Below are 24,000 nucleotides of genomic sequence, written 5' to 3' on the forward strand. Positions count from 1 at the left end.
GTGACCGTGACGGTGTGGCTGTGACGGTGTGGCTGTGACGGTGTGGCTGTGACGGTGTGGCTGTGACGATGTGGCTGTGACGATGTGGCGGTGACGGTGTGGCTGTGACGATGTGGCTGTGACGGTGTGGCTGTGACGGTGTGGCTGTGACGGTGTGGCTGTGACGATGTGGCTGTGACGGTGTGGCTGTGACGATGTGGCTATGACGGTGTGGCTGTGACGGTGTGGCTGTGACGGTGTGGCTGTGACGGTGTGGCTGTGACGGTGTGGCTGTGACGGTGTGGCTATGACGGTGTGGCTGTGACGGTGTGGCTGTGACGGTGTGGCTGTGACGGTGTGGCTGTGACGGTGTGGCTGTGACGGTGTGGCTGTGTCTGTGACGGTGTGGCTGTGACGGTGTGACCGTGACGGTGTGGCTGTGACGATGTGGCTGTGACGGTGTGGCTGTGACGATGTGGCTGTGACGGTGTGGCTGTGACGATGTGGCTGTGACGGTGTGGCTGTGACGGTGTGGCTGTGACGGTGTGGCTGTGACGGTGTGGCTGTGACGGTGTGACCGTGACGGTGTGACCGTGACGGTGTGGCTGTGACGGTGTGGCTGTGACGGTGTGGCTGTGACGGTGTGGCTGTGACGATGTGGCTGTGACGGTGTGGCTGTGACGATGTGGCTGTGACGGTGTGGCTGTGACGATGTGGCTGTGACGGTGTGGCTGTGACGGTGTGGCTGTGACGGTGTGGCTGTGACGATGTGGCTGTGACGGTGTGGCTGTGACGATGTGGCTGTGACGGTGTGGCTGTGACGGTGTGGCTGTGGCTGTGACGGTGTGGCTGTGACGATGTGGCTGTGACGGTGTGGCTGTGACGATGTGGCTGTGACGGTGTGGCTGTGACGGTGTGGCTATGACGGTGTGGCTGTGACGGTGTGGCTGTGACGGTGTGGCTGTGACGGTGTGGCTGTGACGGTGTGGCTATGACGGTGTGGCTGTGACGGTGTGGCTGTGACGATGTGGCTGTGACGGTGTGGCTGTGACGGTGTGGCTATGACGGTGTGGCTGTGACGGTGTGGCTGTGACGGTGTGGCTATGACGGTGTGGCTGTGACGGTGTGGTTGTGACGGTGTGACCGTGATGGTGTGGCTGTGACGGTGTGGCTGTGACGGTGTGGCTGTGACGATGTGGCTGTGACGGTGTGGCTGTGACGGTGTGGCTGTGACGGTGTGGCTGTGACGGTGTGGCTGTGACGGTGTGGCTGTGACGGTGTGGCTATGACGGTGTGGCTATGACGGTGTGGCTGTGACGGTGTGGCTGTGACGGTGTGGCTGTGACGGTGTGGCTATGACGGTGTGGCTGTGACGGTGTGGCTGTGACGGTGTGGCTGAAACGGTGTGACTGCAACGGTGTGGCTGTGACGGTGTGGCTGTGACGGTGTGGCTGTGACGGTGTGGCTGTGACGGTGTGACCGTGACGGTGTGGCTGTGACGGTGTGGCTGTGACGGTGTGGCTGCAACGGTGTGGCTGTGACGGTGTGGCCGTGACGGTGTGGCTGCTACGGTGTGGCTGTGACGGTGTGGCTGTGACGGTGTGGCTGTGACGGTGTGACCGTGACGGTGTGGCTGCAACGGTGTGGCTGTGACGGTGTGGCTGTGACGGTGTGGCTGTGACGGTGTGGCCGTGACGGTGTGGCTGTGACGGTGTGACCGTGACGGTGTGGTTGCGACGGTGTGGCTGTGACGGTGTGGCTGTGACGGTGTGGCTGTGACGGTGTGACCGTGACGGTGTGACCGTGACGGTGTGACCGTGACGGTGTGGCTGTGACGGTGTGGCTGTGACGGTGTGGCTGTGACGGTGTGGCCGTGACGGTGTGGCCGTGACGGTGTGGCCGTGACGGTGTGGCGGTGGCTGTGACGGTGTGGCCGTGACAGTGTGGCTGTGACGGTGTAGCTGTGACAGTGCGGCCGTGACGGTGTAGCTGTGACGGTGTGACCGTGACAGTATAGCCGTGACGGTATAACTGTGATGGTGTGGCCGTGACGGGTTGGAAATCTCGTGGTCAGTGAAGCATTGTGTGTGTGCTGGTCACGAGGCTTCCCTTCATTGATGCTGATGGGCTCTTGATCCAAGGAACTTCGAGCAGCCCTTCCCTCCCTATGATCAAACCTGACTATTATCTCTCGTTCCTAAGGCGATGTGTGACCCCTCCGGATTTAGCGCTTTGTCGTGAATATAAGCGATAATAATGATAATTATAATAATAATAATAATAATTATTATTATTATTATTATTATTATTATTATTATTATTATTGTGGAAAATACTGTATATTTTCCGGAAATACGGTAATTTATAGGCAAATAGGTGCCCTATATTGTATTTAATAAAGTGTATTTTTAAAAAGAGGACAGTCGCCATTTTGCTTGAATTGAATAACACGTTGTGAATAATGGGAAGAATTTTTCGTGCTCTAGAGGTTAAAATCGGGCTGACACCTCTCAAATAGGAGGCGAAATTGTTGGATGTGCATTCCTGCATAATTTGAGAATCAGGCGACAGGACAGGACAACTCCAGGAACCTCAGATAAGCTGTCTAAATTATGTTTAATTTCTGGCGAGTAAATTCTTCATAAATGTAAGCAAAAGGGGGGGTCCTGTACATGACACATTAATCTCCAGTCAAATTGGTGAGTGATATTAAGATATTTTCCTTCTGTTATATAAATGTGTATATATATAATTCTTTATTAATTTAATATACAGTCCACAAATTTATATATTTACCAGCATTCCTGGTGATGTATTTTTCATTTGTAATTAATAGGTCCAGAGCAACTTGTGGATATGACAGTGGTAGGTATCGAAGGGGGACATTTTTTGCGACCTTGGTGTCCCAAATTCCTACATGTCTAACTGATAAATAATAATTATCTTTTCATTTACTGTTATGTATATAATGATACATTCAGCTAAATGTAATTTTCCACAATTATTTATTATTGTGGGAATTGTAACATTGTAACAAGCAGTCGAGGCTGACAAAGTATGTAGTGAAAATCATGAATCAGCACATAATTATCGATAAGTTTATACTAATTTGACAGATTACAGTTTTTTAGGTAGAATTAATGCTAGGAACTTATAACAGAATTAAAAAATATGTAGTTTTAGGCTTTTAATATATGTTTACACCAGGATATTAGACAAGTAGTGGCACCTGGCGGTGCTCCAGAGGAATTAGTGAGACAGAAGGATGTGGGTAGCCATCTTGTACAAGGATCTATGCTGAGAGCGTCTCCATACAAGTTTCTATCTCTTGAGTCTGATACGGTTCCCCCAACGTAACCTGGCAGTTAATAACGTGCTACAGAGGCCTTACAACGAATGGTGGAGACGAGTCACTGCGCCAGATCAGTTAGTGATGCTATTTACTGTATTTTGCCTCTAGTCACTTGGCCACTAATACTGGGTGTGGAAATCAGGGATAGTTAACTTACTGTTAATAAATGTGTCCATGACCAATGGTCAGGTAATTAGTGATTGATATTTACTTTAGGTTTAGCAGTTTTTACTCATATAAGTATTGTAGAAGTTACTATTGAGACAAACGATAGGAGTCTGGGGACGATGTCAGCAGTCGTTGCTGGAGAATACTTCTCACTAGGATGCACCTATTACAAAATTTTCACAATTATTGTTATTACTATTACTACTGTCCCATGCCTCTCTGACATAGGACAGTAGGCCTACGGTAGTACAAATTTTGCATATTATATCACCTATATACCGATGTGACCCCTTCCTTTGATGTCTCTTCACACCTCTACTGACATATTCCCATTAACATCTCCCCACTGACATCTCCCTACTGACGTCTTCTTACTGATGTCTCCCTACTGACATCTCCCTACTGACATCTCCCTACTGACATCTCCCTACTGACATCTCCCTACTGACATCTCCCTACTGACATCTCCCTACTGACTTCTCCATGTTGACGTCTCCTTACTGACGTCTCCACGTTGACATCTCCCTACTGACTTCTCCCCACTGACATCTCCATGCTGACATCTACCCACTGGTCATCTCCCTACATTACATTCCATACAGACATCTCCCTACTGACGTCTCACTGACATCTCCCTACTTTACGTCTCCATACCGACATTTCCCCGCTGACACGTGTGTGTACTTGCCTAGTTGTGGTTGCAAGGTCGATTCACAGCTCCTGGCCCCGCCTCTACTTGTCGCTACTAGGTCACTTCCTGCTCCATGAGCTTTATATGTGTGTGTGTGTATGTGTATATGTGTTTGTGTGTACTCACCTAATTGTGGTTGCAGGGGTCGAGACTCAGCTCCTGGCCCCGCCTCTTCACTGATCGCTACTAGGTCCTCTCTCTCTCTGCTTCCTGAGCTGTATCATACCTCTTCTTAAAACTATGTATGGTTCCTGCCTCCACTACTTCGCTTGCTAGGCTATTCCACTTCCTGACAACTCTATGACTGAAGAAATACTTCCTAACGTCCCTGTGACTCGTCTGAGTCTTCAGCTTCCAGTTGTGACCCCTTGTCCCTGTGTCCCCTCTCTGGAACATCCTATCTCTGTCCACCTTGTCTATTCCCCGCAGTATCTTGTATGTCGTTATCATGTCTCCCCTGACCCTTCTGTCCTCCAGTGTCGTCAGTCCGATTTCCCTTAACCTTTCCTCGTACGACATTCCCCTGAGCTCTGGGACTAGCCTTGTTACAAACCTTTGTACTTTCTCTAACTTCTTGACGTACTTGACCAGGTGTGGGTTCCAGACTGGTGCTGCATACTCCAGTATGGGCCTAACGTACACAGTGTACAGTGTCTTGTGTGTGTGTGTGTGTGTGTGTGTGTGTGTGTGTGTGTGTGTGTGTGTGTGCGTGTGTATACTTACCTAGTTGTGGTTACAGGGGTCGAATCACAGCTCCTGGCCCGGCCTCTTCAATGTGTGTGAAAGTCAAGAGAAGATAAATTGTAATTGCTACAGTTTTGTGCCCACTGTGTGAACTGTGTCAGCTGTGTGATTATTCATGCAGTTTTATGCACAATTCATCAGTGATCACCTTCCATTAACAACGCATTCATTACTGCTGCAATTTATATTAATGATTCGTAAATAAAGGAGATGGAGAGGGGGCGTTAATGGGGAGGAAGAGGGAGAGTGAAGAACAGAGGTTAAGGAAGGGAGAGAACGAGGGACCGTAGTTAAGAGGGAGAGAATGAGAGCAAGGGACAGTAGTCAAGGGAGAGAGCAGTGACAGTAGTTAAGGGAGAGAATGAGGGACAGTAGTTAAGGGAGAGAGTGAGGGACAGTAAAGGGAATGAATGAGAGAGTGAGGGACTGTAGTTAGGGAAGAGGGAGGTGAGAGGCAGGTACGAAAGAATTAATAGAACATTGCTGAGAATCATAGACCAATGCTAGGATGATAGAACAATATTAGGATAGAACAATGCTGAGAATGCTAGGATAGAACGATACTAAGAATGTTAGAACAGTGCTGAGAATGCTAAAAGGAGAAGTCCTGTGTGAAAAATGCCATTTATCAAATAAATGGTTTGAACCCTACACAAAGTCTCACTCTCCACCATGACATTGACGACTACAAAGCTCCTAGATTATATGAGAACGGAAATTAAAAGTACAAATGCTATGGGAATTTTACTGAGAGTCAAGTCCGACTATTGTATGATATACAAAAAAAATAAATCCATGAAGATATGCTACATAAATATAAAAAGAAAATTTTGCGTTGGGCCAAAAGTTTTGCGATAATAGGGCGAAATTGGCGATTGGAAATGGTGCTGTTGTTACATCAGCGTGATTACCGGACGCCAAATTTAATTTATCAGAGATTGTTTAGTTGTAAAATATTTTTTTTTATGTTATACAAGCTTTTTCTGTGAATACTGGAGCTGAATGTCACATAGGCCTGGTCGTGGACCGGGCCGAGGGGGCGTTGATCCCCGGAACAACTTCCAGGAAGACGTCATCGAAGTTACAACAATTACAGACTTAGGAACTCCAGAGACAGACATGGAACATAAATAGTATAAACATAGAAGTTACACAGACATAAACATTGAAGGCACACAGACATAAACATTAAAGACATACCCACATAAACAATGAGGGCACACAGACATAAGCATTGAAGGTACACAGACAAACATTCAAGGCACACAGATATAGACATGGAACACACACATAGGCATGGAACACAGACACATACATGGAACACACACATAGACATGGAACACACACAGACATAGACATGGAACACACACACATAGACACGGAACACGCACAGACAGACATGGAACACACAGACACAGACATGGAACACACACAGACAGTTACAAGTCAAACTCAAACACAGAGCCCAAAAACGCCGAGCAGCGCCAGAACTTCAACATAAAGGAGTTTAGGGGTAACAATATAATGGGGAGGAAGGGGCTTCAGAATTTGTCTTGAAGCTGCCTTATTATAATTTTCATTTCTCATGTTTTTTTTTGTTTTTTTTTTTATGGGGGGGGAGGAAGGGTGATGGAGATTATAAGGGTAAAAGGCTTCACTTTTTCCCCTTTACGCCGCCACTGCCATGAAAGCCATTTATTCTACGCTAAATTGTAGCCTTTCACTACTACGATCAAGTCGTGGCTACATCTTGTGAGGCCATTATGGTAATGTTGGCCAAGTGATCTCCAGAGAACGTCACTCGTTGTCTCAGTTTACCAAGACAGATTAACATTCGCGTATTTTTCCTGTAATAATAACAGACAGGTTAGGAGCAGAATTCCCTCAACTCTTCACCAACGTTAATGATTTCCGAAACGAAGTTATATTGAAAATTTTCTAGGAAACTCCAGTAATTATTATTTTCACAGGGATGCACTAAACACGTAAAGAGATACACAGCACCTGGGAAATAAGCGATAATTAGGTTTGATCCAAGGAAAGAGACGGTTCCATTGCATTAATGATATACAGTTCTGATAAGCAGGTTAGTATGGCACATGTCTAACAGTTGGATACCTTTATTAACGAGATGTTTGGTCTGCTTAGCAGGATTCTTCAGTCGAAATACAAAGGTGACTTAAAGAAATAGAGGAAATATGTGTATGAGGTGATCAGTCCCTCAGTCTTGAAGAAGAATAATTCTGAGGTGGTTATTCTCTCAGTCTCGTTATGAGTTCTGCTGCTTAACTGAATACCTGGGATCAAGAGCCTTTCACCTGCATCAAAGCATCCCCCATCCATCAACTTCATCTTCAATAATAAGCTAATAAAAACCTTCAATAAGGGACAAAAAGACACAAAATCGGCTCGAAACATTAAAATTTTTCAACCCAGGTATTAAAGAAATATTTAAATACACTTAATATTTTTTGGATCATCGAGAGTTCAATTGGAGGAAATTAAAACACATCTTGTGCAAGTTTACATGCCAATATAATGTTCCTTTGATATAGAATAATTTGAAAACTTAAAAATATTGTTCTTGAGTCAGTGTATATACCCTGGAAAATTAAGTTAGTTAAAACCAGGCAGTGTTACAGACATAATGCCCACATCAGTGATCACGCTCAGGTGTCTGAGCATAAACTACACAAATCCAGCTTAGCTTAGTATACCTGGAGTATACCTGGAGAGGGTTCCGGGGGTCAGCGCCCTCGCGGCCTGGTCTGTGACCAGGTAGGTTCGTTGACTAATGGGTTTAAAGCGTTTCGACTTATGAGAATCATTAAGGGGCGCTTGAGTTCCTGTTTACCTGGAGTTTACCTGTCTCTTAATAACATGCTCATTTTTTTCTATAATCTACCTTGTCCATAATTACTATCGCATTTGGATAAGGTAGATTATAGTGGAAAAATTAACATGTTATTAGAAGACGGGAACTGACGTGTCCATTAAGGCTGCGTGTCGCCTCTACACCTCCAGTCAAGAATACTTTAATACCTGAAATAGAAAGATTAATTAGTGAACGTACACTGAGAGACATACTTCTCAGTGGACGGTAATGACACGATTGCAAACAAACCACTGAATTTTAGGACTTATTTCCATGGGTTCAAATACCACCCATTCCGGGGTTTGTTTACCTGGAAGGTGGTGCTCCGGAGGTCAACGCCCCCGCGGCCCGGTCCATGACCAGGCCTTCTATGGGAAGAATTGTAGTCTTCAGTAAGACCACACAATTCAGGTTATTATATTAGAGCGTGCTTTATTACTAGGGAGCTCAATGAGTCACGATTTGTAGAACTTTATTGTACAAGTTCACATTTATTATATTTAATTTCATCAGATTATATCGTCTCACTCTTCTTACGTTACATGCTATAGTCCTCGCTCTCCTGGGCAGTAAATGGCCAGTTACTCAAGTATACACGGCTGTATAGAAATAGCATGCTCTAGAATAGTTATAGTAAGGTAAATATGCATTTGATCAGTTAGAATTTTATCAGTCGTCTTGATATTGGTCGAAGATGGAGCGAAACCTGGTGTTATTGGTCCAGGATGGAGCGAAACCTCGTGTTATCTGTTCCCTCATCGTTTCGTTATTTTCCTTTACCCCTCTCTCTCTCTCTCTCTTTCATCCTCCCCTCCATCTTTTCACGCCCCTCCAACATCTTTACACACACACATACACTCCCCAACTCCCACATCCCCACATGGGATCATGCCAGGAGCTACCCTCACCACCTCCCCATCCTTCACAGGCTGGAGACACACGCCCCCAGAGCTGACTGGCCCAGACACTTCACAATGCTTCTTCTCCCGTGCTTGAATGACTCCAGGGATGACCGATCTCTCCGTCTCTCAATCAGTTTATCTTGCAATCTGTCTCTGTCTAAGCAAGGATACCCAACTGAGTGCAGCAGAGCTATGTCTACCATCTATGAACAGCGACATTAAAACGCTACGATATTTTGTGTATCTGTATTTATGTGTACCTGTACCTAAATAAACTTACTAAGCAGTCCATACCACGGGCGGGATTTGAACCCGCGGTCAGAGTCTCTGACCGCGGGTTCAAATCCCGCCCGTGGTATGGTTTGTTTGCATTCGTCTCATTACGATTTCGTGAGTTACTAAGCAGTGCCTGAGAAACAGCAGATCTACTGCCAGAAATGCAACGCATACTAGTGGCTTTCTTCTCTGCTTAACTATATTTTATTACCAGTAAACTACAGTTTATATAACGGCAGAAAAGAAATTGTGGAAGCCGTTTCTGCCCAGCCACGGAGGGTAGATCAGCTCATACACAAGACACTCCTGAACAATACTTCAGAAGATGAAACACATGCAACACTAAATAATACGTCGGTAAATAAAACAAGAATCGCATGCAGCAGACATAAGACATAACCGCTAATAACAGCGGTTATATCGGGTGCAAATATAGGGGATCATGGTCCCCGCTGCCCAGTCTTAGAACTGTTCTCATTAACTAGAAAACAATTACGCGAATAGGAACTGTTAAGAAACACATAGGAAAGTAAACGTTAATGTTTACTGAAAGCAAACGTACGTAAGATTTATCCGCCATCTTTATGAGATAGAAAAGAAGTCCTAACAGAGTGCAAAACATATAACGGACTTCCGTTTGACACTCACATGAGGGAACGGTAGTTTGTCTCTGTGTGGTTTTCTACTAAGTTACCATCTGGTTGTGACATTGGATGTGATGGTGGGTGTTATGGTAACGGTGATGGAGAACTTGGGAAATGGTTGCAGTGATACAGTAGTGGTAGTGGTGGTGGCCTTGAGATAAGATTTTGCTCGGACTTCAACCCCGGAGGCTTAGCATCCAGGATAACCCAAGAAAGTCAGTGCGTCATCGAGGACTGTCTGTCTTATTGCCATTGTGGTCCTCAATCTTGTCCCCCAGGATACCGCCCACAACAGACCACTAACACCCAGGTAACTACTTCTTTGCTAGGCGAACAGGGACAGCAGGTGTAAGGAAACACGTCCAATGTTTCCACCCGGCCGAGGATTGAACCACGGACACTGTGTGAGGCGAGAGTGTTACCTACCAGGCTACGGGTCGTAGATGATGGTTGTTATATTAATGGTTATCTATATATTAAGTATAATTATGGAGGCGGTAATATTAATTATCGTAATCATGCGTAACTTCTCAAGTGCGCATTATGGGCGAGAAGGATCAAAATATCGCACATCCGGACAACAGTGAAGACTCGATACATGTTTCAGAACTGAAGATTTTATTGGGGCAATAAAATGTTCTTATCTATATATGACTGCATGGTTCAGGTCTTAGCTCCTGGCCCTGCATGTGTGTACTCACCTACTTGTACTCAACTATTTGTGGTTGCAGGAGTCGATTCACAGCTCCTGGCCCCGCCTCTTCGCTGTTTGTGTGTGTACTCAACTATTAACATTCACCTATTTGTGGTTGCAGGGGTCGAATCCCAGCTCCTGGCCTGGCTTGATAACTTGCAGTCTGCCGAGTTTACTTCTTCCAGGCCTCGTAGGCCTTATCATACCTTTTCTTAAAGCGATGTAGGAAGTCTGCCCGAAATGCTCATGCATGTTAGTGGCTTTCTTTGTCCTTAACAATACATTACTACATGTAAACAACACATTCTATACTACACAAAGACATATATTTTTTTAATTTAATTTTATTGGAAGGACAGAGAGAGAGAGAGAGAGAGAGAGAGAGAGAGAGAGAAAGTGTGTGTAGAGGGACTACAGAGGGAAGGATGGAGGGTGTTTTGGAAGGAGATCGAGAGAAAAAGGATGTATTAGAGGTGGGGAGGGAAGGGGAGAGGGAGTGGGAGAAACCATTAGCTGATGCTGGTGCAGGATTGTTTACCTATGACGTCACGGATGGACAGATCCATTAGGCAGGCGGGGGAGGGCGTGAGGGAGCATAACATGTCTTGCTGAAGGTTAATCACCTTACTATGGCATCTCCAAGCTATGAATGCTCTTCCCAGTCTTCTCATTATAATAATAATAATAATAACAACAGCAGCAGTTGTTCTAGATGCTATTGTAGTAGTTGGAGCAGTAGTAATAGTAGTAGAAGTCGGAGCAGAAATAGTAGCACTAGCAGTAGTAGCAGTAGTAGTAGTATTAGTAGTATTTAGCGCTGTATGACCCTTATGGGTATAGCGCTTAGTTATGATTATTATAATGCAGTAGTAGTATAGTAAGAGACGTAGTAGAAGTAATTCCGGGGGTGAACGCCCCTCCCTTAGCGGGGGGCGTTTACCCCCAGCACTCCAGGTCCAGAGGTAGCTGCAATGAGGCAGTTCAAAATGAGTATATCAGGGCAGAGCTGAAGAACAAATAACGAGCAGCAGTTCCAAAGATTTTAGATCTTACCGCCGACGCGGCTAATTGATCGTGCACCTTACATCCATCCTGAGGACGTAGATAGGTAACTGAGAGTCGTCAGGAAACAGGACAAGTGTTTCCTGACGCGGATCATAGTCATATGATGACCCACCACTGTTGCTTTTGGTCATCTGACCAAGGCCTTCCGCTGGCTTACCGATCCACCCCTTTAAAAAATATTTTTTTAATATAGAAGGGTAGCGCAAGAGCATATGCCTACACAAAAGGCTTAGGAACTAGGCCCCCAAAAATAACTAACAGGAGTATATCTGGACTTATCTTTACATTTGACGTAACTGTTGCAAGCAAATTTACGAAATTTGCGTAATATGTCCGGTATCTTATTTTCATTAATACGATATCGAAACATATCACACAAGTTATTATACAGTCTTATATTATACAGTCTATCTCTATATTCCTCAGAAAGTGGGCAATTAAGCACTTAATATACGTATCGCAGTGAGTGAAAGATCTACTCAGGCTTCTAACTGCATTCTTATAACATTCACTGCGCTAGCTCTGTCGCTAGTTCACTCAGCTCACACACTGAGGTCCGGGGTTTAATTCCCCGGTACGGTAGGAAACATTAGGACGTGTTTCCTCAAGACACCTGCTGTCCCTGTCCACCCATCAGTAAAGTGGTTACCTGAGTGTTAGTCGACTGGTGTGAGTCGCATCCTGGGACAATATTGACCTAATTTGCGGAAAATGCTCAGCATAACAAGCAGGTTTCTATATAGTAGTATGTCATTGGTGTCAGCTAGGACTGTATACCTTGTACATGTAGAAACAAAGTTATTAACATCCAAAGGAACACGTAATAAGACAAGAGACAAAGACGAACGTGAAAGACAAAGTAACCATTGCTCTTTGGTAAGTCAGTAATAAGTCTCTTCCTTAACTCGATCAATAATGACCCGTGTATTGAACTATCGTCAGTCATCTAACATGAAAGAATATATGCATTATTATTATTATTATTTTATTATTATTAATTTTATTATCATTTTATTACTTTTATTATATTTATTAATAAATGACTAAAAATTATATTCAATAATTATAATGTAAATATTCATAATACATAATATAATATGAATGTTATTTTCAAGATCAAATTCGTATGCCATAAAGCAGAATAAATAATATAAAATAAAACAAAGCGGCTTCATTTTTGTTTACTTTGAAATTTAATTTTGAGACGGGACGTAATATTTGTTTTTATTTCTTCATTCAATGGAACTTGAGAGTACAATAAATCTCAGGCGAGTCAGAGATCAGCGAGAAGAGAAATAAATTCATTATTGTGACAGTTAGCCGCCGCTAGGCTTCAAGCTAAGGACACCATGGACTTTGGGACGTTATGAAACTAGGGTCACGATGGAACTAGGGACGCTAGGAGCTGCTGCTGCTGCTTTTTCTGCTGCTGCTGCTGCTACTGCTATTGCTGGTGGTGGTGCTATTGCTGTTGGTGGTGCTATTGCTGCTGCTGGTGCTGTTGCTGCTGCTGGTGCTTTTGCTGCTGCTGGTGCTATTGCTGCTGCTGGTGCTTTTGCTGCTGCTGCTGCTGCTATTGCTGTTGCTGTGTCTAGTCGCCCGTAATACTGGAGCATCCGTCAGGTTGGGCGGCTGCGAGAGGGAAGCTTACCCAGTGGCACAGATCAAAGCCATTGATTGGATCCTTACTGAACCACCAGGGAGTCCAATCTCCTTAGGATTGGTTGAAGTGGCAGCTGCACTGCCGCTGCTCCGATGTCACGAAAAAAAAAAAAAATTATATATATATATATATATATATATACAGTATATACAGTGTATATATATATATATATATATATATATATATTATATATATATATATATATATATATATATATATATATATATATATATATATATATATATATATATATATATATATATATATATATATATATATATATATATATAATTCTTTGGGACTGCTGTCAGACGAAGCTTTGCGAGTCGGGGAGTCAACGTGTCACAAGCCTACCAGATTAGGCCATTTTTACCACTTTCTTCCACCCTAGTGTTAAATAACAGTGGCAGAAACTACTACTGTATTAACAAAAATGTAAAGAGAAAACAGAAACTGAAAATTAGAAGCAGTTAGGCATGTGAACTGGCTCTCAAGGAATTATTTAGTCAGACGTAGTCATGTATAGGTCACGTTGCTATATATAAATCTCTTCATTTATTTAACACTCAAGATGTAAGAGCTTGTTCAAGTGTTAGGTGTAAGCTAGAGTTTGCGTTGATGTTACCTCTGAAATGATTAATAATAATAATTATAATTTTCGCTCTCTTAGTGCAAATCTTAAACAATGCTACATGTGGAACAGATGCTGTAAATGATAAGATTTATGAATATCAAAATGGTATAAAATACCGACAGGTTGTTAGGTAAGACACATATGCAACAGTTAGACAACTTTATTCCGAAACGTTTCGCCTACACAGTAGGCTTCTTCAGTCGAATACAGAAAGTAGGCAGGAACAGTAGAGATGTGAAGACGATGTAATCAGTCCATCACCCTTAAAGTCGTAGAATTTGAGGTTGTCAGTCCCTCGGCCTGGAGAAGTTCAGTTCCATAGTCAGGAACTATCTGAAGATCAAGCGACAGTGCGGAGACTTAAATACTGTCGGAAGGAGAGGTGCAGGTTAGTAGTAGTAGTAGTGAGAGGCAACTGAGAGGCCATGTCCCTCTCAGATCCAACCCTTCTCACTTGAAAAGCTTGTCCAAGGTGTTTTCTGTACCAAGATGCCACGTGTTGCAGTGTCTGACAAGATGAATATCAAAATGGTATAAAATACCGACAGGTTGTTAGGTAAGACACATATGCAACAGTTGTCTAACTGTTGCATATGTGTCTTACCTAACAACCTGTCGGTATTTTATACCATTTTGATATTCATCTTGTCAGACACTGCAACACGTGGCATCTTGGTACAGAATACACCTTGGACAAGCTTTTCAAGTGAGAAGGGTTGGATCTGAGAGGGACATGGCCTCTCAGTTGCCTCTCACTACTACTACTACTAATCTGCACCTCTCCTTCCGACAGTATTTAAGTCTCCGCACTGTCGCTTGATCTTCAGATAGTTCCTGACTATGGAACTGAACTTCTCCAGGCCGAGGGACTGACAACCTCAAATTCTACGACTTTAAGGGTGATGGACTGATTACATCGTCTTCACATCTCTACTGTTCCTGCCTACTTTCTGTATTCGACTGAAGAAGCCTACTGTGTAGGCGAAACGTTTCGGAATAAAGTTGTCTAACTGTTGCATATGTGTCTTACATAAGATTTATGTTTCCAGACATACATACTTGGCAGGTTGACTGGCTTATGAAAAAAAAAAAAAGATATTTCTACCATTCGTATTATGTAGGTACTGCGTACATTCTTTACAAAGTGCATGAGTTTTCTCCTCAAAAAATCTCTTTGTATAAAAACTCTTATATGAAAACGAATTCATAAAATTGTAAAGCTTAAACAATATACGAACACCTATAACAGAGCTCCAAATAAGTTTACAGCATCTGTCCTTCTTTGTATAATTGCAGACAATTGAAATTTTTGTATCCCTAAAATTCTAGCTTAGTAACATCATCATATTCTTGTTTATTGCCATGCTAAGCAGCGTTTCCTTTCACACAGAGACGGGAGCCGAGGCAGGATGCTCATCTCGCCAAAGGTTGGTGATCTCTGTGGGCTCAGCAACTGGCTTGTCTCCCTCGCCTTCTTCCTGCTGATACATCTTGAGCAGACTGTGAGGTGTGAGCAGAGAACTACGGTGTCAGCAACTTGGCTTCAACACACTCTCCAGTTACAGCCCCTTGCGCGTCCAAGATTTCCTCCAGTAAGGCAGGAAAATATGGAAATTGGGAAGTATAAAGCCAGAAAGCCAGTGATGTATAAACCTCCGACAGATATGAAGTCTGAGCTTCGGAGACCTTTGAATGGTCGAGAATCAGAACCCAGAAGTTACAGAAGACCTGTGATATATGGAGCTCCGAGACATGAAAGTCATAGTACTCAAATACCAGTGAAGTACTTGCCACGGAAACCTGTAGTGTACAACGCCTCGTGGTTCCCTGGAAAGACCATCACAGAGAGAACCACACTTTATTTCCCTACAGAAAGAACATCTACCAGAAATTCTTCAATGGAGAACGAATATCTTCCCATGAATTTTGGGTTCTTGAAAGAGCTTCCCGCTAGAGGATCTGCGGGAGGTTTCCGAGAACAGACAGGAAATCAAGGAACCTTGGTGAGGGATCATGCTGGGCGGAAAGTTTCCCCAGATGACTGGAAGTTCTCCGGAAGTCTTCGTGGTGGTGATTCCAGACGACTGAGGCGAAGCAGACATTTAGCTGGAAGAAGCGAGGAGACACAGCAGTCACCACATAATAAACAATGGAACAAGATTGATATAACGTCACCATCTCCTTTTACAGATAAAAATGAGGGCAGGCGAAAGTTTTTATACACGAGAAGGAAGAAATTAACTTTGAAAATTAAAGAAAAACTCAAACTAATACATAGTGAGAGGGGATTTGTGATAGATTATACGAAAAGAAAGAAAAAAGTCAGAGAAAAGTGTGAGTCTGAGACAAATGCGACACGTAAAAACATAATGATTATAAGTGGCCCTCATAGTAAAAAGTTCTCGAGCCATGAGAGTGAAAACATTACAAGTGATTTGCCCAATAACTTTGATAATAATGGGAGAAAAGAAGACGATATTAAGAACAGTAGCTGGAATCAAGACTCAGTGGCTCTGGGACAGCATACCCACCTTACACCAGCTGCTAGTGCCATAGTAGCAAGAAATAAATTTGTGAGCACGAGATTAAATCTATTAGCGAGGTCTTCAAACTTCCCTGACGACGCACGAGGGTTCCAGGAAATGATTGAACATGAGCTGCCACTTCGAGTGGTCCCAAAGTGGCATGCACGTATGAAAAGAAGCTGGAAGATAAAAAGCTCTACACCGACCCGGGATCTTTACAAGGAGAACGAGGGTGGTTCACTCAGTCGCAACGGCGGTCGTTACCTGCAGTACTTCTCTCCAGTTGAAACATATCTGGATACGACACACACATCGGCCCACACAGAGAAGAAAGACAATACTCACGTGGGAGTAGTTTTACACAAAATACTACAGATTTCTCATATATGGCAAAGGGAATTACAGAGACTCCAAAGTTCCTCATACCCTTTACCCTGCGAGGTGAAAGTCAAGGAGGATCTTAACCCAGAGCCCGATATTCTATATCGACCAGTGAGAAGACGGCTTCTGGCCAGGGACGTTTCCAAGTGCCTGCTGTATCAGCCAACGAGAAGACAGCTGTCTTGGGACAGTACCAAGCATCTTCAGTATCGCCTAACGAGAAGACTACTCAGTCTGTTGTATCGACCAGTGAGAAGTTATCTTGTGGCCTTGGACAGTTTCAGGCTACCAATGAAAAGTCAACTCTTATTCTTGAACAGCTCTAAGCAGCCAATGAGAAGACAGCTCTTGACTTTCTATAGTTCCAAACGATCAATGAGAAGGAAACTCTTATCGTGGGACAGTTCCACTCAGTTTGTGCCCCGTTCCCTGGGACGGAGTCAAAGAAAGATAAAACTACATGACAGTGAAGTAGACGGATCTCTTGCGGTGAATGAAAACACTAACGGAAAACCTGTGCTCAGAAGCATAGTGGAGCAAGCTAAGATGAGACTAAGTAAAACAAAAACATGCAATATATCTATAGGTCTTAAGAAAAGTTTACAAGCGAGTACTAAATGTAAAATAGAAAATCCTGACAGTATAAGTGCAAGAAAAAATTTCGAACTATCAGATGACAAGAGTGATACAACCAACACATATACTAATAGAGCTTCTTGCAATCTGTCGACGATTCTATGCTGGACAAGAGAGAGTAATAATATCTATTCAGAAGAGATTGCAAGAATTAAAACCCTAATTTTCAATACTGAAAAGGAGTCAGATTCCCTTACTCAGGAAAGTGAAAACTACATTTATTCAGCACCAGTTCATTCCCTATGTTTTAATAGGCTGCACCTTACAAAGAATGATAGGCTATGTTTAATATTAACTCTCCGGGTGCCAGGTAGCCAGAGAGTAATCAAAATGTCCTTGATGAGGTTTGATAAGTGTGTCAGATGCACGTTCACTTCGGAATGTCAAGCATTGGGAACTGTGTTCAATGGTGGCAGTAGTCGAGGCGATGGTGGTGGTGGTGGTGGTAACTGTTGGTACTGCATTCAGGTTCAGCCTCCATCTGGAAACACGAGCTGGTACACTAACTCAAGACAAAAACAAACTTTTCCTGGCAAACGTCACTTAAGATGTCACATTTGGCTCGGTATCAGACCATCGGGTTTAGTGACCAGATACACTCGCATCATTACCCACCCAGGGGCGACTCCGCGGCCACTGACCACTGTTATGGGTCGTTTACCTCATCATTTGATGCTGCTTTGTACAGTAAAAATTGACAACACCAAGGTCAATGACCTGCCACGGACACGGACGATGCTAATCAAATTCTCAGTGCCACTAATGGCGCAGGTCCAGCTGTCAGATCTTCGAAGAGCGAAGATCCAGTTCTCAGGATTAAGAACGGCACAGATCCAGTTCTCGGGACCACGAACCTCTGAGCTTCAGGTCACAGAAATAAGGATGCCTCGGGTTAAGCCGTCTGGAACATTGGCCAAGGAGGAAGGGCCTAGCTTGTCAGAAAATGAAAGTAAAGAAAAGAGAATACACGTTTATGATCGGCTTTCACAGCTTAGCATTTCGAATCTACTGACATTTAGGTTTGAAAAGAAACCAGATGGCCCGACTACCACAGTAGAAGCAGTAGATTATAAACAATACCACAAATCAAACGAAGCTAAGAAAAAACAAGAATTATTACGTAAGGTAACTAGTAAGATCCTACCTGTGATACACATACAGGAAGGAAACTCACAGGAAGATCACGAATCGGGTTACTCAAGTCTCCATAACGTGACTATCCGAAAGCCTTTGAGGGAATTTAGCGATGAAAGGGAGAATCAATTAGGGTTGATTGACCCAGAAGAGGTTCCATTTTATCCAATAGTGACTTCAAAAAATGTGAAGCAGACCTATCGTGATCTGCAGAGGAGTGCTGATAGTGGTAGCAATTCAACCCACACAATACTCAGAGGAAGAGAGAGAAACAGACATTCACATGACATCAGGTTCAAAACTATGCGAAATAAACGGAAAGCGAGAGCTCGACGCAGCATCGGAAAGACGACCAGAGAGCGAAATAAAATTAAAAATAACACTGGAATCACATTGGGTATTGAAAGCAACACAAGAAAAGAAAAAAAGGTCGAGAGTGAAAGAGGAATCAGACGGAGAGTTGAGTCAAATATGAGAAAGGAAAAACCAAAGTTGAAACGTATGAATCGTGGCCACCGTCGAAGGCGCAGGAGAGGCGTTAAACATTCCTTATCTGACTCATCAGAACGCGTCGAGTTTGTGCAAACTCCAGCGCCAAACCTTAGCGCAAGCACATTTACAACCCTACTACGACATTTTCATAAAGCGAAGAATAACGTACTTAGTGATAATAAAAGAACACTGCCAAGAAACATTACCAGTAACTCTAACATTACCAGTAGTTCGAATATTACCAGTAGGTCTAACATTACAAGTAGGAAAAACATTACCAGTAACTTTAACTTAAGCTTCTCTATGTGGCGAGGATATAATTATAATGGGCACAATCTAAAAAGAGGTAATGCCTCCCAGCAAAGCCAGAGCACCCATGTTGCCCTTACTTCCAAATCTAATATCACCAAGAACCCCGAATCTCAACTTGAAGGCAACTCTTCAAGGACAAGATGCTCCTCATGTTTGATTGAGCATTCACCAGGTATCTCGAGACAAAGAACGAACCTCATACATTTCACACGTTACCTAACAGGGAAAAGCACTCCTTCAGCCTCTTTATACCCACCCGAGAACATCCCAGAGGACCCTCCTAGTAGGAGAGAAAGTAGTCAAGGCCTCAAGGGCCTACGAGATCAAGTGTTAAATCACAGGAAACTTGCAACCTATTTTTCCACCTCTTCGGAAACGGAAGTTGGACCTAAAAATGCTGGAATTACAGACAGATATAATAATACTGATGAGATTTTCGACGGAATTAGTCCTGGAGCCATCTCTGTCTTAAATCATACAAATATCAACAGCAACGGCAGTGATACTTATGTTACCATACCCCTCAACGATATTTCACTGGCATCTGTAATGCAAAGTAATACTGTAAATTCTCGGAAAAGAAACAAAATTAGTGATAATAAGCAGGGTGAAGGGACTAATAGAAACTTAGCCATAAACAACATCGGCCATGTATTTACGATGAGAAATGATAACTCAGAAGGCAGCTCCTCGGCGTCCAGTTCTCAAGGAACTGATTTTGAGAGCCTAAGAACTGAGACACACATTTTTCCTCCTGTCTTCGAGGAATACATCGACGAGACTTCCGATTCGTCAGTGGTTTTCAAAAATCCTCTTCTCTCACGGAAGATGAAGCACAAAAGTCTAGACAATGAAACCCTCAATTCCGTAGTGCACAAAAACAAACAAGAATTCTCAGAAGACGGGGCACTAAAACACTCCTCAGATCTCACGAAGAACGAGGCGCTGAAACACTCCTCAGAGCTTATGAATAATTGGGCAGTTGAACACTTCACGGCGCCCAACAACGCTTCACAGTTCATTAGTAAATCAATAGAAATTCATTCCCTATCTAAAGAATTCCAAAGAGAAACGAGTGGTCAGGTCACCAATAAGGAGTACTTGGATGTGTTGAAACATAGAATCAGCAACGTACTTCTTCACTCCAAAAGTCAGACACCCAATTTAAATCCAGGAAGGAATCGCATTTGGTTACCCCTTAATTATAGAATGACTCCAGACGGATCAACATTTCGACGTAATTCCTTTGGAAATTATGTCAGTCCTGAACATTACACAGCCAAAACAGCAACAGCAGGTGACTTAAATTCTGTGACAGGATATCGCCCTCAAAATTCGTCTATACAACCTGGTTTTGCAAATAGACATAAGGGTAGTCTTAGACCTGAAAATAGCAATGTTAGCTTTCAGAGCTCTTTTGAGCAACCCCAAAAGTACCTACCTGACTTCGAGCCAGGTCAGTTTACACCTAAAGAACGTTCCCAGAGACATTACCAGCCTCCAGTTCGCTTCCCTGCTGATACAGTACCACAAGATGATGTAGAATATCCACGAGTGTACCAGCAGATATCTACACACAATGACCAGCAGCTACCCCAGTCTACAAATTCCAGACAGCTAGACTTTCGTCCACAATATGCAGGTCACAGTTATTATCATGGTGCAGTAGGTAGCGAGTTTGAAGAAACAAGGCCAAGCCAGAGTCATACTTCTGGCTACACTACAGATCATGAGAGTAATGCGATGGATGAGGCATCAGCCTACTGGAATGACACATCGTCCAACATTTCACAAGGGGTCTCTTTAATTTACACTAAACTTTCAGCTACTGCATATTACCCTCAGGACCATTACTTAAATCAGCTGCAAAATGATCCTCCAGAATACATATTAAGTCAGCCTAGAGATGTGGCAGCCAGGAGAACATCAAGCTTTACTGCACATCACCTCAAAAAACACCAGCAACCTCGCCACGTCAAACGCAGCAGGAATCATAACAACTGGCCTTTCAGACAAGCTCAACAATGGATTAGACACACGAGCAGCTCTGGAGTGGCAACAAGACCGGAGAGAGTGGTGCCTATCCTGGGTCTGTTTGATCTGAGTGTGCGGGGTGAGCCAAGACAGGGAGGGAGGGCGGAGCTGGCCGCTGCCCAGCTCGCCCTCACACACATCAACGAGCAGCACGTCATTCCTGGCTACAAGCTTGTTATGTTCCACAACGACACCAAGGTTAGTCTTTCTCTCACGCTATACACATAAACACAACCTTGTTTCCACGAGCAATAATCGCAACCTAGTTTCAAAAAGACACAAAAGCGGTATTATGCTGTAATTTATGGACGATCTTTCACCCACACTGCATTTTATCAAGTAATTAACATAAACCTGGAGACGGAGGATGAGTGTGTGTGTGTATATATATATATATATATATATATATATATATATATATATATATATATATATATATATAAAATATATATATTATATATATATATATATATATATAAAATATATATATTATATATATATATATATATATATATATATATATTTTTTATTATCACACCGGCCGATTCCCACCAAGGCAGGGTGGCCCGAAAAAGAAAAACTTTCACCATCATTCACTCCATCACTGTCTTGCCAGAAGGGTGCTTTACACTACAGTTTTTAAACTGCAACATTAACACCCCTCCTTCAGAGTGCAGGCACTGTACTTCCCATCTCCAGGACTCAAGTCCGGCCTGCCGGTTTCCCTGAATCCCTTCATAAATGTTACTTTGCTCACACTCCAACAGCTCGTCAAGTATTAAAAACCATTTGTCTCCATTCACTCCTATCAAACACGCTCATGCATGCCTGCTGGAAGTCCAAGCCCCTCGCACACAAAACCTCCTTTACCCCCTCCCTCCAACCCTTCCTAGGCCGACCCCTACCCCGCCTTCCTTCCACTACAGACTGATACACTCTTGAAGTCATTCTGTTTCGCTCCATTCTCTCTACATGTCCGAACCACCTCAACAACCCTTCCTCAGCCCTCTGGACAACAGTTTTGGTAATCCCGCACCTCCTCCTAACTTCCAAACTACGAATTCTCTGCATTATATTCACACCACACATTGCCCTCAGACATGACATCTCCACTGCCTCCAGCCTTCTCCTCGCTGCAACATTCATCACCCACGCTTCACACCCATATAAGAGCGTTGGTAAAACTATACTCTCATACATTCCCCTCTTTGCCTCCAAGGACAAAGTTCTTTGTCTCCACAGACTCCTAAGTGCACCACTCACTCTTTTTCCCTCATCAATTCTATGATTCACCTCATCTTTCATAGACCCATCCGCTGACACGTCCACTCCCAAATATCTGAATACGTTCACCTCCTCCATACTCTCTCCCTCCAATCTGATATTCAATCTTTCATCACCTAATCTTTTTGTTATCCTCATAACCTTACTCTTTCCTGTATTCACCTTTAATTTTCTTCTTTTGCACACCCTACCAAATTCATCCACCAATCTCTGCAACTTCTCTTCAGAATCTCCCAAGAGCACAGTGTCATCAGCAAAGAGCAGCTGTGACAACTCCCACTTTGTGTGTGATTCTTTATCTTTTAACTCCATGCGTCTTGCCAAAACCCTCGCATTTACTTCTCTTACAACCCCATCTATAAATATATTAAACAACCACGGTGACATCACACATCCTTGTCTAAGGCCTACTTTTACTGGGAAAAAATTTCCTTCTTTCCTACATACTCTAACTTGAGCCTCACTATGTCGTGCCGAATATGTAAAACTGGTCAATTAGCAAAAACTCATTTAAAATTAAGTCCTTTCTGAAATTTTCTCATACGTTTAAAGATATATTTTTTTCATTAATGTTGATGTAAAAAATTATAATTTTGCACCAAAAGAATCTTAGAAAACTTACCTAACCTTATTATAACAAGAACAATTTATTTTAGCCTAACTCAACTAAATATATTTTAGATTTGTTTACAATAATTTAATACTAAACAAACACAGTGAAATATATTTTTTTCGTTAGGTTCAGAATGATTTTGGCTAAATTATTGCATAAACAAATTTTCACTTGTCCTATATGGCAAGATGAGCGTTGCTATTTAAGCCAAGATCGCAAGTTCTGCCTATTCGGCGCGCTTCTTTTTGATTATAATAATAATAAAGTTGCCTATTCGGCACGACATATATATATATATATATATATATATATATATATATATATATATATATATATATATATATATATATATATATATATATATATATATATATATATGTATGTATATATATGTACATATATATATATATATATATATATATATATATATATATATATATATATATATATATATATATATATATATATATATATATATATATATTGATATATATATATATATATATATATATATATATATGGTAAGGATAAGGAAAGCTAAAATTTGTTTTAAGTGGGAAACTATATTATTAATAGTAGTAGGAGCAGTATGTTGTGTTATTATTATTATTATTATGATTGATATATTTACTAAAGGAAAGGCATCTGTGAGAGCCTTGTTAGTGGCAGATAAGCGAGGTATTCTAGCACATAACCCACGACCTTTGAGGCAACAACTAGGTCTCACACGAAATCTTTGGCATTCTCAAAAACTTTCGAGCAAAAGTTATTTTTTTCAATTTAACCTGAAATAGACTTTCAAGTTGATGGACTCTATCAAACGCATCCCATCTTAAACTAGAGTCAAAGTTTAGATGCAAAGTGAAACTCAATTTAAAGGTCAATTCTTTGCCATAAAAGCA

At 42.6% G+C, this 24,000-nt stretch overlaps 1 protein-coding gene across 1 annotated transcript in view; it reads left to right on the plus strand.

The window, feature by feature from the left end:
* The window catches only part of LOC128703607 (uncharacterized), a 224,095-nt gene that overhangs the window by 75,683 nt on the left and 124,412 nt on the right, over positions 1–24,000 (plus strand). Inside the window, exon 2 of the mRNA XM_070101205.1 lies at positions 15,078–21,399. Coding sequence (XP_069957306.1) covers positions 15,097–21,399 — 6,303 coding nt within the window. The 5' untranslated portion in view covers positions 15,078–15,096. The remainder of the gene's footprint in view (positions 1–15,077; positions 21,400–24,000) is intronic.

The sequence above is a fragment of the Cherax quadricarinatus genome, chromosome 76, assembly GCF_038502225.1.
Source record: "Cherax quadricarinatus isolate ZL_2023a chromosome 76, ASM3850222v1, whole genome shotgun sequence".
Classification (NCBI taxonomy): domain Eukaryota; kingdom Metazoa; phylum Arthropoda; class Malacostraca; order Decapoda; family Parastacidae; genus Cherax; species Cherax quadricarinatus.